General features: G+C 35.1%; 1 protein-coding gene across 3 annotated transcripts in view; it reads left to right on the top strand.

Moving 5' to 3' along the window:
• Positions 1 to 17,709, top strand: part of ANO3 (anoctamin 3) — a 179,227-nt gene that overhangs the window by 106,959 nt on the left and 54,559 nt on the right. For 2 of the 3 annotated variants that reach the window (XM_065635814.1, XM_065635815.1), the window contains exon 4: positions 8,640 to 8,776. In XM_065635814.1, coding sequence (XP_065491886.1) covers positions 8,640 to 8,776 — 137 coding nt within the window. Of the gene's footprint in view, positions 1 to 8,639; positions 8,777 to 11,926; positions 12,035 to 17,709 lie in introns of those variants that run through there. The other variant, XM_065635816.1, reaches the window with a different exon arrangement.

Genomic DNA, 17,709 nt, shown 5'->3' with positions numbered 1-17,709 from the left:
GCCAGACACAGGAGAGATTCTTATGTGAGATGTCAGAGACAGTCAGTGTGTGGTATTTTAGGTAAAAAGAACGGTATAGCTGTGATGCAGGACTTCGCTGGACTCATCTCTTATGTTCATGCAATATTCACAAATACCTAAAAGACAGATTTAGCAAAACACGAAAAATCTCTTTCATGCTTTCTTAGAATTGAGTGTCAGGATTTTATAAGAGGTAAATACAAGGAAAAAAAAAGAAAAAAGAATATACTTGTGTTGTATTTATAGATAGATGTAAATTTGTGTTACACAAGAACCTGGACATTGAAGTCTGAACTTACTGCTGTAAAAATATAATTCCACTGTCATGCATTTTTTAATTCATTTGAAAGTCACACGAATGACACTCAGACATTTGACATTCATTCTCTCAAAGGGAATTAATCATTATACTTTCTTCTCGAAGTCTTCTGTCTGTGGATACTTGCTTTAAAATGTGGCGTGTATTTATATTCCACTGTTTTTACTGTGTTTTGTTTTTCTTCTGAAATACATACTCAGTAATTACTTTGATTGTGCCAGCTGGATCGAAATGACATATCTTTAATGTCAATTACCCAATTTCTGGCTTTACCGCAGCTGCCAGTAATAACTTGTGGCTTTCGTTGGAGCTGGAAAAAATAAGCGGGGAATAGTTAATTCCTAACAGCCACATAGTAACTACATACAGAAACTCACATTAATAAAAACTTTTTTTTCCTCTAGAACTTTGTTTTTAATTTTTTGAAAGTTCTAGAAATGTAACAGAATTGCAGCCACACTAAGGTTAATTAATAAGTTAGTTAATCCAGGAGCTGCTGCACTGGCATGGGGGTATGTCTGTGTGCACATGCATGTATAAAGAAGCATTAATTGGTAAATTTCTAAAATGACAGTTTTCTTTTTCCTTAAAGGCCACCATATGCATAAGGGGAATCAACCTTATCTTTGAATGGTCACAAATTCGGCTGGCCATCTGTTTTAAAATAAATTTGAATGAGACTTGGTTTTTCCATTTGCTGGGTCCCTTTCTGGTGTTAAAGTTACTATCACTAGTGTTGCCAGCTTTGACTTCCTTTTTTGTGCTCACTTTCAAACATCGTGAGCCAGATTTACAAAAGGGATTTCTTCTTATGCTGTAGATTAATGCCTTTAAAAATCCAGTTTATCACATACATAGCTCAGGCATCAAGATTTTAATGAGTTAGGCCATATCGGAAGTCTGGTTAGGCTAGGGGAAATACTTGTGAATCCGATAGTCTGCTTGTTAGCTTAAAACCCCAATTTTCTCATTCTAACACAAATAAGCATATAAATAGCTTTCTGCAGGTCCTACCATTAGAAATGGTAAAGGATCATCAGAGGGTCTGCCCTCTGCTCTTAGGCTGAAATATTTCATTACAAATAAGCTGTAAAAAATGAGTCATGGATAATACAATCAATAGAAATCGGCATTCAGGATTTAGATCTAATAGTATCTAATTAGGTTATTTGGCAAATAAAACCAATGCTCATTAGCAAATAAAACAACACTAATTCATTTATTATTTTTTCAATTCTGTTTGTTGTGGTGGTTTGGGGTTTTTTTTCTGAATTAGGTTAATTATGAGGCATTTACACATAGTAAGTCATGTTCCTTAGTATGACTTGAAGTCTTTCCTAGATAAGATCTTGATCATGAATGATGTAATTCGTAGATTTGCTATAACGGTTACCTTGTATTCTGAATGTATCCTGAATGCAATTACTACAAAGCTTATATATAAGAAACTCCCTAATTTATGTGCTATGCTGAAGTGTAGTAAATTGAGAAATGATGAACTGAACCAAAATTTACAATCCAACAAGGTATCATAATAACTGCGTGATAAAAAAGATTTTTTGATGCTTGATGACAGAAGTGCTTGTAAGTGAATTTTGACTAAGTGATGTTACGATAAACTGAAATGAACAGGATAACCCGAGCAATACATGCACTGTGAAGGTAAAAGAAGAGACTGAAAGATCAGGGAGGATATGACTCAAGAAAACTGGGTTCAGTTTCTGCTTCACCAAATATGTGATGTTTCCATTGTGACCTTTCAAATAATTTTTTGAGAAGCTTGTGGTCCTTAGGCAATGCTGCAAAGGTAGGGGCTGTCACAACTAGCTTGACTGTGTTGTGAGATGGCTGAAAAGCTGCATTAGGACAGTTTTTCCTGTACCTGGTCTGTTAAGGAATTGTCCAGCCCTGTACTAGAGCTGGTTCATGCCTGGAGGGCTGGCAGCGTGGATGAAGAATCTGTGTGATCCCTCACGAGCATAGTGCTCCCTGAGACATAATAAGGGTTACTCTTTGGAAAGCTTGATATTGAGGTTCAAAATACCAAAGTGCTTTAGGCATTTAATGTGTCTGTACCAATTCTGTACACCATCTTAACTGCTCTGAGCAGCGATAATACCAGCCTGACTCCCTGTTTAAAAATGAGAAATATTCTGTGTCATGGTTAACACTGATAGCTCAGGAAAAGTTGTGCATTAAGAAAAGCCTGGGCTTGTCTCTTATGGTAGTTTTTGAGCTATTAAATACACATGCGCAGGTAGCTGAAAAACCTTCTGCGTTCTGTGTACAATGTAGTATTTCAGGTACACAGCGGAATAAAATACGAAGGCCTAAATCCATCACAGTGCCACTTATCCAGGTATCTAGTGATATCCTTCTCCAGGTTGTTGTTTCAAGGAATAAAATTCGGACAAAACGGGATTAATTTCTTGACCAATAATCTCATTCTTACTAAAGCTTCACAAGGTCCATCACTAAATGTGTAAAGTCTTGAAGGATTGAATCAAGAGTCATCCTATCGAAGTTTGTGAAACAGAAAGTATTTAGGAATAATTTTTGTATTAATTTGCCTTTCTACAACTATGCCACATTTCAATTGAAAAACATTTGCTATCCTTCACTAAAGTTATCTAAAACTTTAGTGGATTGCATGTTACAGAAAAATTGGAACAAGTGCTTTTTATTCTCTAACTGTCATAAAATTAAAATGCACTCTTGGCCCTTCAGAAAATTGTGATAGAAAGGTAGCCAAGCAGTTAAGGTGCAAAAATGAAGAATGCAAAGTGTGGACCTAGAAATCAATTTGTAAACTTAATGCTTCTGCTTTGTTAGGTCAAAGACTCCCAGAAATTAGTCTCTCCAACACTTTATTCTGTAAGTGCCTTTGGGCAAATCTTACTGTCATGCATCAAGCACAGCAAAACTAAATGTCAGGAAGCGTAAACAGGTTTTTGTGATGTATGAATACTGAAGTTACTCATCATGGCTCTGTATTACAAAATAGCAAAACAAAGCAGCTACTAGGATGAGGAGATCGGTTATCTGCTTGATTAATGCTTGAATTTTTTTTTAAATCGCTTTATACTTGAGTGTGTATCTGAGCTGATAGTACATATTAGTTATATGTTCAGGTATGCTAACAATTCTAAGTATATACCTAATTAAATTTAAGTATCTGCCTAATTAAAGAGAAGTCCTTCACTTATTGAATTGAATAATGAAATTCCCATTGACTTCATTGAAATACGATTTGATCGCTGCCTCTAGAATTACAAGCTGCCACCATTTCCTCTGATTTAATATCCTTATCTTTATTTAAAATTCAGCTTTTTTTTTCTGTCTTATTTTTGCAGGGTTAGGCAAAACTATACTGTTTAATACAGAAAACTTCCTTTTCCTGACTTGAAGTCATAATAGCACATTAATTTTCCTTTCTGTAACAGGTCACTTGGGGCTTGCAAATTGTATGCGGAACTTTAATGATTTTTTTAAATAAAACTTTTTATGTGACAACAGTTCAAAAAGCTCTCAACTACCACACAAGTTTTAATTAACGTAATTGAATAAGTGAAATATATCAGCAAGATATTTTTATTGGCTCTACTAATTGCTTAAAAATGCATTGTAGTTACTTTGTAGAGTTGTTTACTCAGTTCTGCAAACACATAATTTTTAAATATAAGATTTTGTAGGATTAATATTTAAATCTTTCCCCTCCTTTTGGGTAGTTACTCTGAAAACTCATATAAGGAGGTCATGTAAAGGGTCGTGCACATTCTTTTTGAATTAGCTATTGCTATTTTACCTGAACAGCTCTGGGAAAAAAACCTAATCCTACCAGCTAAAAACCAAAGCCAAACCAAAACAAAAAGGAGGAGGGTTAAGAATGAAGGCAAATGTCCTTTAAATGTCCTTGTCACTTTGAGACCACGGACATGGGCACACACCAGCCCCATCCTCACATTTTCACTTCTCCTACTGCAGGAGACATTTTCGGTTTTTACACCAGTCATGCCTCTTTTTCCCCTTTTTTATTTTTTATTTCTTCTCTCTTTATATCTCTTAAGGTTATGCACAGTTTCAAAGTTTTTCAGATAAATCTTGATCTGCTGTTTAATGTAGGAGAGCTGCTTTTCACCAGGAATCTTTATGGTGTGTGGTTTTTGTTTTATTTTGTTTTATTTAATCCTGCAGTAAAGGAGGAATGGAAAAAAGTTTCATAAACAATTATTACACTCTTTGCCAGCTTTGCCATATTTTTACAATGACTAAAGGATTTTTAGACATTTCTGGAAATTACAATTCACTCTAGTGCCTTACTGAATTAATACTTTCAGTCTAGATTAACTGAAAGCTAAATACACCACGTCTGCTCAGCTGATACATTTCAACATAAAAACCTTGATCATGGGCCATTGTAGAGCAGTATTTTAGTGATTAGACCTGCACAGCTGAGAATCAGATCAACTTTTTTTGGCTCTTAAAAGAGGGAAAAAAAAACCCCAACAATCTAAAAAGTTTAATAAAGTTGCAAGCACTTGGAAGTTCACTTGGGTATATGAATGTGACACTCATGTCTTTCAGATATGCCCAGCAAAGCCCACGTGGGATGGAATTTATTAACAGTGTAGAAGAGAACATACGCTTGGGGAGGTGGGCAGAGGTCTGAACTCTATTAAGGAGGCATCTCTCTGTTGATTGGTGTAAAAGTGTGAGCTTCTGGAGCAATATGAACTGGATTTGGGGTTTTTTTCCTCCTATGGCTTCTTGCCAACGTGCTCCCCCTCCCAAAGTCAAGCAGGCTGGTTGTGGTGGTTGGCATTAGAGCCCATCCAAGAACTCCAAGCGCAAGGAGAACTGGCATTTGTTCTTGACAAGAACAACCAAAGGAGTTGTCAAAGGCCAGGGAAAGCATGATGGGAAATAAAAACTGAAGTAAACAGCAGCTTTCCCACAGTGCAGAGGGAAAGAGCTCAAGGCAGCCAAGTTTTTCTCGTGATGTTTTGTAGAGCCGCAGCCAAATAAAGACTCTGTGTTTTAATATAAAGATGGATACTTATAATGCAAGTCAAATAGAAAGAGTGTTAGTCCATACCATTGCTTTTGGGCTATGTTACGTTAAAAACATCCTTGGGCAGTACAACTCCAGCCACAGCGTTCAGGGATGCTATCTTGGTTTGGCTTGTGGCAATCCTAAATGGCAGTTAAAATGCAAAACCAAATAATAGAGATGACGGAGGAAAGGATGGCAGAAGATAGTATTCCTTTATAGACAAACATTATATAAAAATGTCATGGAACTTTAAAAAGCACCAGTATTGAAGAAAGCCTTAATGACTTTAGTCGCTGTGTTTGTATTGTATTGTAGAATGCATTGGCGACTCTAGGAACAATCAAACTCAAGTTAATTTGGGTCATATAAGTCTATCTTTAGGGAAATGTCATTTTGACTTGGTGGGTGGGAAAACTACAAAAGAGAGACTTTCTCTTTTAGTAAAAGTGTTGGATGCCTTATTACAGAAAAAGCACCTGGTCACTTGTAGAAGAGTACAGAAATACAGTCGGTGTTATTATGGCAAAGTTTCATTTCTGTCATCTGCTCTCAAGATCTCTTTCTAAAACCAATGTATTTCATTCTCTATTCAAAAAATTTAAAACTAACCAAAAGAAATTTCCTAAGTTGAACTTTTTGTAAACAAAAGGAGCCTCCCCAGATACATACACATTGCAGCTGTTCTTTGTAACCTGTTCTGGTATAGAGACATGGTTCAATCCATTGAACTTTTCATCTAATTATTTATATTCAAGATTTTGGTTTAATGTATGCTGTAGAAGAGGTGAATGGAACAACTAGTCTATACTAAGTATCTACAAAGCATAATTTAGGTGTTCTGTTGACATTAATGTCTAAGCCTACCATGAGTATTAAGAAAAATGCACACTTTTGAATAAACTTTTAAAATACGGATTATATGCTCTGTCTCTCAGTCTGCCTCTTTTTCAGACAGATGTAACAAATGCTTTTTCAAGTGCAATGCTTAAATGCTGTGTCTTAATCTTCATTCCTCCCCTTTTTACTGTACTGATACCATTTCTTTGTGGGACAGTGCTTTAGGTGCATAGAAGTCATCAACTGCTGAAAGGTACAAGTGCAAGTATAGTTAAATTTTATATAAGAAATGTACCTTTTTAATTGGAAATTTCTTTATTTTTATGGTGTTTTTTCTTACTAAAACCTTTTGATTACATTTCAGACAAGATAGCAGATATCTCTAAATGAAAGGTACTTTTTTAATAGATGATACATGCTACAATTTAAAAGTTATGTCCTTGAAAGTATAAAAGTGTTTAGCAGGTAAAATTATGTTGAGCACTAAAAGGAAACTAATTTTATAACTTTAAATTGTTCAATTAAAATATTATGTACTTTTGCAAAGGGTTTTTTTGAGTTTTAGGTGTACTCATAATGTCTAATCCTCTAAAACTTCCCTCGTAAAAACAGGCTTTTGAATGTAAGTAGAGTCTTTCTTTCAGCTTGAATGGCCTATCTAGATGCAAAAGTTTAGGTTTCATAGATTTTACTGGCTTCTACTATAAGACCATGGTCTTTAGTAAAGTTAAGAGCTCATCACATCTGGGTGTGAGTCAAATCTACAAAGTTGCTTAAGTGTCCTGGTTTCCGTGTTGTATGCCTACTACTTGAAACCTTCTTCACAGTCTTATTACTACATTCACTACATTACACAGAGTAACCTGTATATTAGGTTAAAACGTTGTTTAAAATAAATAAAATCTCTGAGTTTGGTGCTCTGACAATTAAAAAGGGCTATTTCATACGTTAAGAAATCCTTTCACAGATTTACTGACGTAATATCAGCATCAGAGATTACCGAGGGCTCATTTTGTATAATCATTATGTAAGCAACTAAATTGCAGAAAAAACAGCTCTTGATAAATGTTTCAGTTTAATATTCCATTTCAGAAATGTCTAGGCTACATGAGATAATTCTGGTTATTTTTTTTTTTCTGTAATACTCACTGCGGAGAATTTAACTGAACAACTTAATGAAAAATACTTTGTTTCAGATGAGCTTTTATGAATATAAAATTCAGGAAATTCAAGATTGTGGTTCCCACAGCAACCATGATTTGTTTCTTGGCTTCTATTTAGGGTTTAGAATTACTGGGCTAAATGCTGTTTCCCAGTTCCCCTGACTTTTCCCATGTTGATGTGTGAGCTGAGATGAGAACTTGGCTCGGGGTTTGTGGGTAACTTTTTTATCTGAATATGTTTCTATTTCAAATTCATCCAAGATAATAATTGTGTGGGAATAATTATTCTATCTTCTTCATATTTAAATATTTCTTTCAAGACTAACCATTTTCCAAGCTTCATGAAAACTTACGTGGTCCAATGTTGAACAGGCATTACCCCTCATTTTACTCCTGCTGGGTAAATATTCTAAGTATTATCATCATATTTGCTAGAGAATGTGCAAGATAATCAAATGTCTGGAAAAAAGTCTCCCTTCTGATAGAGGATGTAGAGTGACTCGGAGACTTAATTTCTTCTAACTTGCCTGTAGTGATGGTATAGGAAGAAATTTAATCTGCGAGTGTGGATCTTAGTAAGTGTCAAGGAAGGTCCTCAGTCACCTGTAGCTGTCTTGGGATACTTATGTTGAGCAATTAAAAAAAATCCAGTGAAAACAAATGCTTTCTTCGTGTTGACAACTATCTTCTACCCCCATCAGGTACGCCTCTTAAAATGTGTTCTGAAGTGCTCACTGCAACAGCTTATTATGCAAATTTTCAAACACTATATCAAAGATGAGCAGCATGTGTGTAGGGGAATCAGGCATTTCGATTGCTTGTTTAAATTTAAAACATGAGATGTTACTCTGGTCTCTGAGATGCACCTGCCTATTTAATGACATTTTGAGTCTTAACAATTGTGAGTCAAGCACAAAAGCATTTGAATATTTGCTTTATATTGCTTTGTGGGGGTTTTGTTGGTTTGGTTTGTTTTTAATTACTGTGAAGAATGTTGTGGGCTTTTTTGATTTGAAAGGTAATAGAAAAAAGTTTCTATAAGCTTTCTAATAGAAATAGAAGTCACTTCTATTTTAAGACAAACATGACAACATTTCAAGTAAAAAACTTCTGAAGGAAATGATAGAATGTAAGTTATTGAAAAGTGGATACTTAAAAGGAATATTCAACTGTGGTTGTAATAGTGTCAGTTTCTCCCCACTACAACCTAAAATGAGTCCATTGTTTTCTTCTGTTTTTCCTTCAGACATAGGAAAGGACAAAGACACATACACAGATGATTCAGAACATGGAAATTATGATGCTCGCACAGATCAGTCATTGCTTATTCAAAACAAGCTTATCAGACAGAAAACAGAAACTCGGACTAAATCATCTTTAAAGGTAATGGACACAAAACTTTATTAAATTGTATCAATTTTCAGAATGTGCTTAATTATTTTTAAAATATATTTTTTTAATGGATTAGATAAGGTGGAGCTTAATAAATAGGTGCCTCGTGGTAAGAAATTTGACCAGTTTGACCTATAGAATCAATGAATAGAATTCTCTGTACGAAAAGTGACCAAAATTGTATAGAATCAAGGATTCTAGTGATTTGTATCCGCTCATCTATGAAGCAGTAGCCTTCTTTCAAAAAATATATATTGCACAGGATTAAGGACATAGGATTCCCAGCATGGAGTGGAATTCGTGTCAACTGGGAGACCTCAGGAAATTAGGAGAGTTTAGAAGAACTAATTTCATGTAGCAAATGATCAGTTGAGAGTGATCTAAAGTGTAGGGTTCCCCCTCTAAGCAAAATCCAAATGATAGCTAGACACATTGAATGAAAATAAAATTCACTTTTATGTAGGAGAGTGTAGGAGTATTTTCAGGAACCTCAACCAGAGCACTGGAAAAGCCATCTCACCAGATAAAACTGACATGTTGTCTTGCTTAGTAATTACCTAATAACAGTATTCATCGCAATGCATTTTCTACAGCAGTTCATCCACTATAACGCCAAAGAATTATGTCTGATTTTTAGTTCAAAATATGTATTTTTTTTTTTGTTCCCACTCTGGATTGGGAGACCCTTAATTCTCCTTTTATTAGCATCATCACTTTTAAATGTGTGACAAATGAAATTCAGAGTTGTGTTCTGCTTCAAGAACTAGAAGTAGTATATTCTGCAGAACAGTTTTTACCAGCAATTCTCTGATTTTTGGTATGTAAAAACATGAAAAATTCCGTGCTGTAAATCTAGAAATGCTTAAATTGCTTGAAGGTTCTATAATCATAACTTTGTGATTTTAGCATTGAATGCATGTTTCACGGAAATCACGTAACTATTGTAAAGCTTGTTCTCCTAGTTACACTGATCATCATCACTAAAGGATTCTGGAACACTGGTACCAGGTTGATGTGATCTCTGAGACCTCATTTAATGGGATGCTTTTAGAAAAAAAAAAACTTCTGTAATAATAGCTATCTAATAATGTTTAGATAGATTTACACGTGATTATATTTACAGATGGGAAATCTCTGACATGAAAATTAAACTTTGGTAATGACAGAGAAGTGTTATAATTTAATCTGAATGGTTGCAATGAGAACTTGTGTTCACAGATTTTTTTTATCTGTTTCTGCAAGGCAAGCTGAATTAAGAAAGAAATAATAATGGACGTTCTTGTTTGGTTTTGTTCATTAGCTAGACAAAGCCTTTCACATTAAATGTGGCCTACAAGGCAGAAAAAATAATGCAGAATATGCAGAATTTAGGCGATGTTATAGGGAACTAAATATTTTTAATAACAGGTAAGGCTGCTACCAAAAAAATCTAGTACCAGATAATGTCTAGCTAGTAACAAGCATTTCCTTGTGCTAAAGCAAATTATTTTTTGTATTTTCATGTGAAATATAAAATGATCACTAGCTGTGTTTTCTCCAAGCCTTGCATTCAGCACTGATAAAAAGTTTATAGGCAGCCAGTAAGCTCACTTTCTTTCAAAGTTTAAAGAGGAGCCTTGTATTTGTATTAAGTTTAAAAAAAAAAAAAAGCACTTTTATATCTCAGTCTTTGTATGTCCTGACCTACTGAACGAAGCGCTTCAGAGTTTACAAAGTCTTCTGAAGCCACATCTGGCTTTTAGCCTTGACAGTGCATTTTATCACAGCGATTACTTTGGAAACTTCCTTCTGCCTTTACTTTTTTTGCAAATGAGGCAACTAAGCAGGATTCTCCTCCTGTTTACTGCTTGCCTGCCTCCGCAAGAGAAAGGCAGAGGGGATTTAGATTAGCCTTATGTTAGAAAAGAAGGTTACTACTATTTTGCCTTTGGATTATTGTACAAGTCTTTGTGGCAGTTTGTGGAAGATGTCTAATGGAAACTTCTTCCCAAAACGGGTATAAAACTAGCAAAAGGAGCATTCTAATTCTTTTTGAGACTGTTGAAAGCACAGGAGACTACTCTACAGCTTTACAGCTGGTAAGTACTGTCATGTATTTGGAAAATGTCTGATCTGTTGTGATCAAAAAAATCTCCTCAGTCTGACTAGAGAATGAAAACGTGAAAACACCATATTGGCAAAGTGCACAAGGATAAAAGCTTGTTGTTCTTCTCTGCTAGTTAATGATTCTGATTTAGGCATGTTTTGGAAGGGTTGTTTTGTAATATACCTGAGAGACTCAGAGAAAAATTGCTAAAAAAGTTATTTGCATTAATGCTTGATACTATTATCTGTCTCAATCAGCTACTTGAATACTTCAGCAATAACAAACTTGTCTGCTGATATGATGAAAGCCGACACATTTTTTTCAGGAATTGTTTAGTATTTCAGATCATGTGATGCCCTTTCCATAAACCTGATTTATTTTGCTGCAGTTTTAAAGCCTTAGAAAAATCAGATAGTTTTGATATAGCATCTGGATGCCAACACTCATTTTGATAGTCATCTACTTTTCTTGTTTCCTTGATTTAAGATTTGTAACTCAAAAATCTCCTTTAGTGTATTTTGGTGTCATTTCAGAATCTGCAGATTTCAAACTGGAAAACCGTTGAGTCATTCAGACCCATTAAAAAGCTGTCTTCATTATCCATCTCTGCTGTCTTTTCATCACCCACTGCTGTTGAGATTATGTAGAAAGTACAACTTTGTGTATGTGATTCTGCCAAGGGATCACATGCGAGGGAATGATGCCAACAAGTGGCTGCTGAGCAAAGTATGGAATGAGTAGTATCTGCTGTTGCAAGGGAAATGTAGGAAATGAGAAGGTCCCCAACTGGAAAATTGGTATTTGAAGTGTTGTAGTTTCACTGCGAGAGGAAAGGAGGGTAAACAGACTTTATGACTTGAATGGAAGGCAACATTCGTCCACACAAGCAGCAAAATCAGTAGCAGTGAATTATTTTCTGTACCAATTATTATCATGCGTATAGTGGTCAGATTGGAATGTTTGAGAAATTACACTTTCCTTTCCTTTCATTCACTACATTACTGTTACTATCTTTGATCTGATGAATTTTTAATCGGATGAATTTTTAATCTAAGATAGTGTATTTTGCTCTCTGGCAAGCTAAAGAAAGGTTTTTTAGCCCAAAGTTCTTGTATTATTACTACGGGTCCAGGAACTATAAAGAACTGCTGCTTATACAGTAGCCTCATTTACTGCCTTTTTCTGGTATCCACTGATATCCAGTATAATACTGCTTGTCCAGACTGGTTTTGTGTTGGACAGGATCTGAAATGATTTCTCCAGAAATGTTACGTAACTTCTAAGGACTTTTAATTAACAAATAAGCAATTGGCCAAAACATATGGAGAATTGTATCTAATGAGCTGGACATATTGCTGAAAATTAATTATAATATGAGCAAAACTCAGTATGTTCAGTGTAGATTATTAAAGGATAAATCTACCTGTGAAAGCCTAAAATACAATTGTTAAGGCTTTTTATTGGATTCTTTGTGATTTTTGACATGTATGTTCCTCTCTCTGCTGCAAAACAAATATTTAGCTTAGAGAATTTAACGGTGATTTTGAAAAATGGAATGAATTAAATGTAATATCTACAGAATAAAAATGTTCTTCAATCTTAATGTTTTCCACACTTCTGTAGAAATTAATTTCTGTTTTCATTTTTTCCTATTAAGTCCATGACTTTCAGAGTTGCACAGATTTGTGCTATGTGTTCTAATCCTTTCAATTAATCACTAGATTAACACACATTATTTCCCTCATAATCCTGCTTCTGTGTTCAGCGGAAGTCAGGCATGCGTGCTGAAAGAGCAGGTTTGGCAATAAAAATGTTTTAGTGTATTAATAAGAACAAGATATTGTCAGCTGACGACAGTGTACTGGAAAAGAGAATAGCAAGGGGACCCTGATAGATAAGGAGTAGTCCACGAATGCAGTCTAATAATGCAAAAGTAAATAAAATTTTAAAGGAATGATAACAGATAAAATCATTTTCCCAGAATAGAATGACATGCGAAAGTGCAACAAAAGTTAACTTCATGTTTATGCTTCTAGTGCATGGCTCTCATCTGCTGTGTAATTTTGTTTAAAAGGAAAAAAAAATCAGATATTATTTCAGGAAATGCAAGGAAAGACGTAAGTAATTTTACCATAAAGATGAAAATTTCAAAATATAAACATGTAAAGAAAAAGTTTCAGTGATGATGTCAGTGTGCTTCTTGTTAAGGCCTCCCTATTAGACTTAAAGAACAAATAGGAATGGTTAAGTATTAAAAATGGGAAGCCTTCTGTCTCCAAACATCCTTCATTGCTGCTTCCACATACAGTAACACTGAACAGACTTCTTTTCAAAATTTTGCATAAGATCACTTAAACCTATTCGTTCCTGAAGCAAAATGTATTTTTCATGTTACATACAAATGTATTTTTCATGCTTACTCTGTAAGTCTGACTAGAATGAAAAGGGAAGAAAAAGGTAAAAAATAAAAGTAAAATAATTACTAATTCTGCAGTTTACTTCTATAAAGCTAAACTGCAGTTTTATTAGGAAGGTGAGATATTTCTGGAAGCCTTTCTGTTCAGAAAAAAGCTCAGTTCTGCACAGTACAGCGTAGTAATCACAGAAATACATTAACATGGGTAATTACGGCAGCCTGTCAAGTTAACCAGGCTGTGTTGTCTTTGATGCCCAAGATAATTTGGAGCATTTACATATGCAAATATGTCCCAGATTTTCTTTCCTAGCTTATTATGCTCACGGTTATTTGCAGGTTTGATTTTTTTTTTTTAAACATTCTGAAACAAAGCAAGCAATAATTAGGAATCTCACTTTTGTTCATGGAAATAAGCCCGTTGCAGTTAGCATCAGAAATGTATTTATTTCCAGAAAACACTTAAGGGTAAGAGTTGAGTCATAAGCTCTGACTGGGGACACTAACCACTGACACGGTGGCATCCATCAGTGTGAATGTTGCTGAAGATGTTAATGCAAAGTTCATGATAACAGTGTGAGGAAGAATTAGTAATCAAAACAAATGAGGTGGGTTTTCGTGACTTTACTTAACAGTATCTTATGAAGTTCTAAGAGCAATAATAAATTATACTGGAAGAAACTTTTATTTTATGAGAAATAGCCATTCTACTCAGAGTTAGAACATGAAAGCTCTTGATGTGGATTTTTCAATTTTAGGTAGTTATCACGCCCAAGAATTTCACACATCAGACTTTACCTCTGTCAAAATTCCTGCCCTAGTTCTTCAAATTGTTTCCATGGCTACTTCTGTCTTATACGTGATTTAATAGCCCTGAACTGATCCGTTATTATCTCTAAAACGTCTCTTAAAAGCCAAGACATGAAGAGATACAGAAAACTGCTTTTCCTTGCTCCACCTCTGATAACCAGGGCATTTTGCATTTTAAGCTTCATTCTCCTTCTCTTACTCCTCCATTTCAAGCTGATTTTTCTTGCAAGTTTACAAAGTGATTTTATATATTGCGGGATGTTCCATACAGTCCTGTTTGGGCCATAAGGCTCCGTGCCAATAAACTTTGTGGTGGTGTTTACAGAAGTTCGATGTGGCAGCAGTAGGTCAGTGGACATGTTGTTGTTTCCACGAGGAAGCAAATACGTTTCTAAGTTTGTTTACTTGTCTTTCTTCCTCAAATGTTTTCTGGTTTTACAACTTTTCCCTACTTGTTTGTTTCTAAAATTGCTACTGGTGACGTGGTGCTGTTATGGAGCGGTGATGCTGGGAGTCAGCGCTTCCATTTCCATAGTAGCATCACTTCATACTGGTGGATTCTCCCCTTCTCTTATAGTTTCCATGGGAAAAAAGACCAAGACATTTGAGTAAATCTCTCTTTAATATGTTGCTTCGTTATTGGTAAGATTTCATCAAAATTATTTTTCTCCAGCACATTTAGCTGTCAGAATTCACAGGCTGTCTTTGGGAGGAAAATAATTTTGTTCTAAACATCATCACCTGGAAATAAAAAGATTTTTGGGGAGAGAGATTTAGTAAATTTGTGGTCCAAATTGTAAAAGAAGAATCCCAAGGTCTTTTGGATACCAGATACTAGTCTGTTGGTATATTTACTTTCCTTTACATAATTTTACAAATCTAAATCCAAATTACACCACCCACATGGAGGAAAGTTGAACTTCATCCTGTCTACTCTAGAGGCAAAATAAACATATTGTGCTGTGGGGGCTTGATTCTTGTATACTATATCAGTCGGCACTTATATAAGTGAATGTTCCTGTTGTTGATTATGGCTGAGAATTGTTGTTCTCTATATGTTCATATAAACATAAAACTTTATGGGAATTGTAAGTGAGAGGGAGTATCTACAGCCCCGCCAGGTGCCCTCTCTGTGCTTACATACCTCATGGTCACACCTGTGTCTGAGAACAGTTTGGTCTGTAAATCACACCTCCACAAGCAAATAAATAATAATTTAAAAATTATAAAAATGAAAATGCCTATGGAGATTGTGTCAGCCTTTAAGCACTTGCTGTTACGTTAACCTTGTTGAGTCCTGTCAATGGTTGAGTGAAGGCAAAATGAATGGTTACAACAGATACGTTGTATCTACATTTTGTTCTAGTTAACTTCTGAATTTACCTAGGTAGTACATATTATTCATTAACTTAAACTTGTCACTGGTATAAAGTGGTGGGAAAAAAGTGTACTGATATATTATGTTACAATGTGGAGTTCAGTAATTTTCAGTAAGTTGCAAAGTTTGCTAGTCATTTTCCTATTAATAAAATACAGCAAACCTGAAGTCTACCATACCATTTATTCTTACATGAACCTAAAATTTGCTTACTGTTTTGGGAATGGTTCCAACTCGCTCTTCTAGAATATTTATTTCTGCGTATGGGGTGAAAAACTGGCAAAAGTTTAACCCACAGAGCGGACCAGTAGACTGAAATCAGTAGAGTTGAAATAGTTATAATTTCTGCAAATTGTGCTATTTAAATTAATTGGGGAGAGAATGAATGCGTAAAACAGCTGTTCCCACTTTGTAAAGAAGTCATTGCTTATTAATTAGAATCTGAAAAATAGTTTCTTGAAAAATCCCTCCATGTTGACTAAATTCCGGAAAATTCTTATACCAGATCTGAATATAAATGTTAGCTCTTTTTATTACAACTTCACTAAGTATTTGCATTAGGCTTTTGTTTCACGTTTATTTCTTGAGCAAAAGCTTCTTTTTCTATGTTAAATTGATCAAATTGTTCTGTGTTATGTAAACTGTAAACTTCAGTGGAATGATAATGTCAGTATTTTGAATCTTACACTGTTTCAGGCTTCAAAGCAGTGTGTCATGTTATTGGTTATAATAATCACAAGCTAAGAATCAATGTAAAATGATGGCAAATAATAAAGAAAACCAAGAAACTGCAAAAGATCTCTAGTGGCAAAGCCTTAGGAAATATTTTACTCTGATGCAAACCAGTATATTATGATTCTGCATTACGAACAAATTTACTGTTGAGTGTGAAAGCGCTTCACAACCTGAGTACAGAAATAGATAAGGTTTTAAGTTCTTGTATTGAAAGACTTGGTAGGAATAAGGTGAAATTAAAATGTTGAGTTTGCCAGCTGAACTGTACAGCAATACTCTAAAAGGAATTTGTCAAATCAAACTTAAATACATTTGCATACGTGTAAATATAGGAAAGCTGAGCAGGTGGGCACTGGTTTAGAAAATCTGGAAAACTAATAGGGTAGAGAGGATGAAGAGGATTAGGCAGAAAAACAAACATTGATCAGTCCTTTTCATGCACATTTTTCAGGTGAAACAGAAAATGTTAAAATAATAGAGGAGAGTAAGGGCTTTGCAGAAGATATTTCATCTGATGCTTTTCTCCTCCACTGTGTTGAGAAACAGGTGAAAGAATGAATCAGAGATTTATTGATCCAAAAGAACAGATAAATAATAAATGTGCTTTTGCCTGGATGCCCATTGTCCTAACAGACTAGTTCACTGTTCTAGGTGTAGATAGCGGCCAATATAGCTTGACTCATACGTTTAATTGAAATTGCTGCTCCATGTTCTGCTTTGACGTTATGGAGCTCCTTCAGATCAACTGAAAAAAAACACCTAAGTCACCAGATAAATTATTTTATTGGCACAAGTATTCCTGCTAATATAGGTACACAGCATTATTTGAGAATTACACTGAAGGGAAATCAGCAAAGTGCAAGTAGCATTAAAGCGAATCAGTACTGAAATCGATAGAGTATACGTTGGGTTCACTGCACAATTGTGGTAAGTGGCTTCAGCATCGTGCATCTCCACCTGCGCCTGTGCTCCTCTAAAGCTGGTCTGAGATGAGCAGATGGAAAATTTCTCTCTACTGTCAGCCCAGCTCATTATTTATTGAACATTGCCCCCAAATAATTGCGTTTGGTGCAGATGAATCTGAGGGCGTATTTGCATACTGTTGTTATCTGAGAAAGAAAACATGTTTCTCCAAGACCAAAAAACCCCGATGTTTTAGAGATGAGGAAAGAAAGGCTAAAAATAATAATCCAAAGAAAGGTAGAAGTGTGTTACAAAAAAGTAGACTTAATTTCCATAATGTCTGTACACAGATTACATGACCAGAAACTGCATAAAAGAAGTTGCAGATCTCCATTTTGGGGGAATTTTGGCCAGGCTTTTTATATGGGATTTTTACCTGCTTCGTAGACCACAAAAGCCAACTCTCATCTGTTTTTATGAAGTTTTTATGCTGGAATTCTTCATTGTTGAAGAGCAAGTTCATTGCTTGCGTCTTGAACACCAAAAATTTTAGGTATTCGAAAGCATGATTATTCAATCTTGCACTTTCGAATCCTTCA

This window comes from Caloenas nicobarica, chromosome 5 (assembly GCF_036013445.1).
Source record: "Caloenas nicobarica isolate bCalNic1 chromosome 5, bCalNic1.hap1, whole genome shotgun sequence".
Taxonomy (NCBI): Eukaryota; Metazoa; Chordata; class Aves; order Columbiformes; family Columbidae; genus Caloenas; species Caloenas nicobarica.
The sequence above is the reverse complement of the archived record's forward strand: the minus strand, read 5'-3'. Positions and strand labels throughout refer to the sequence as shown.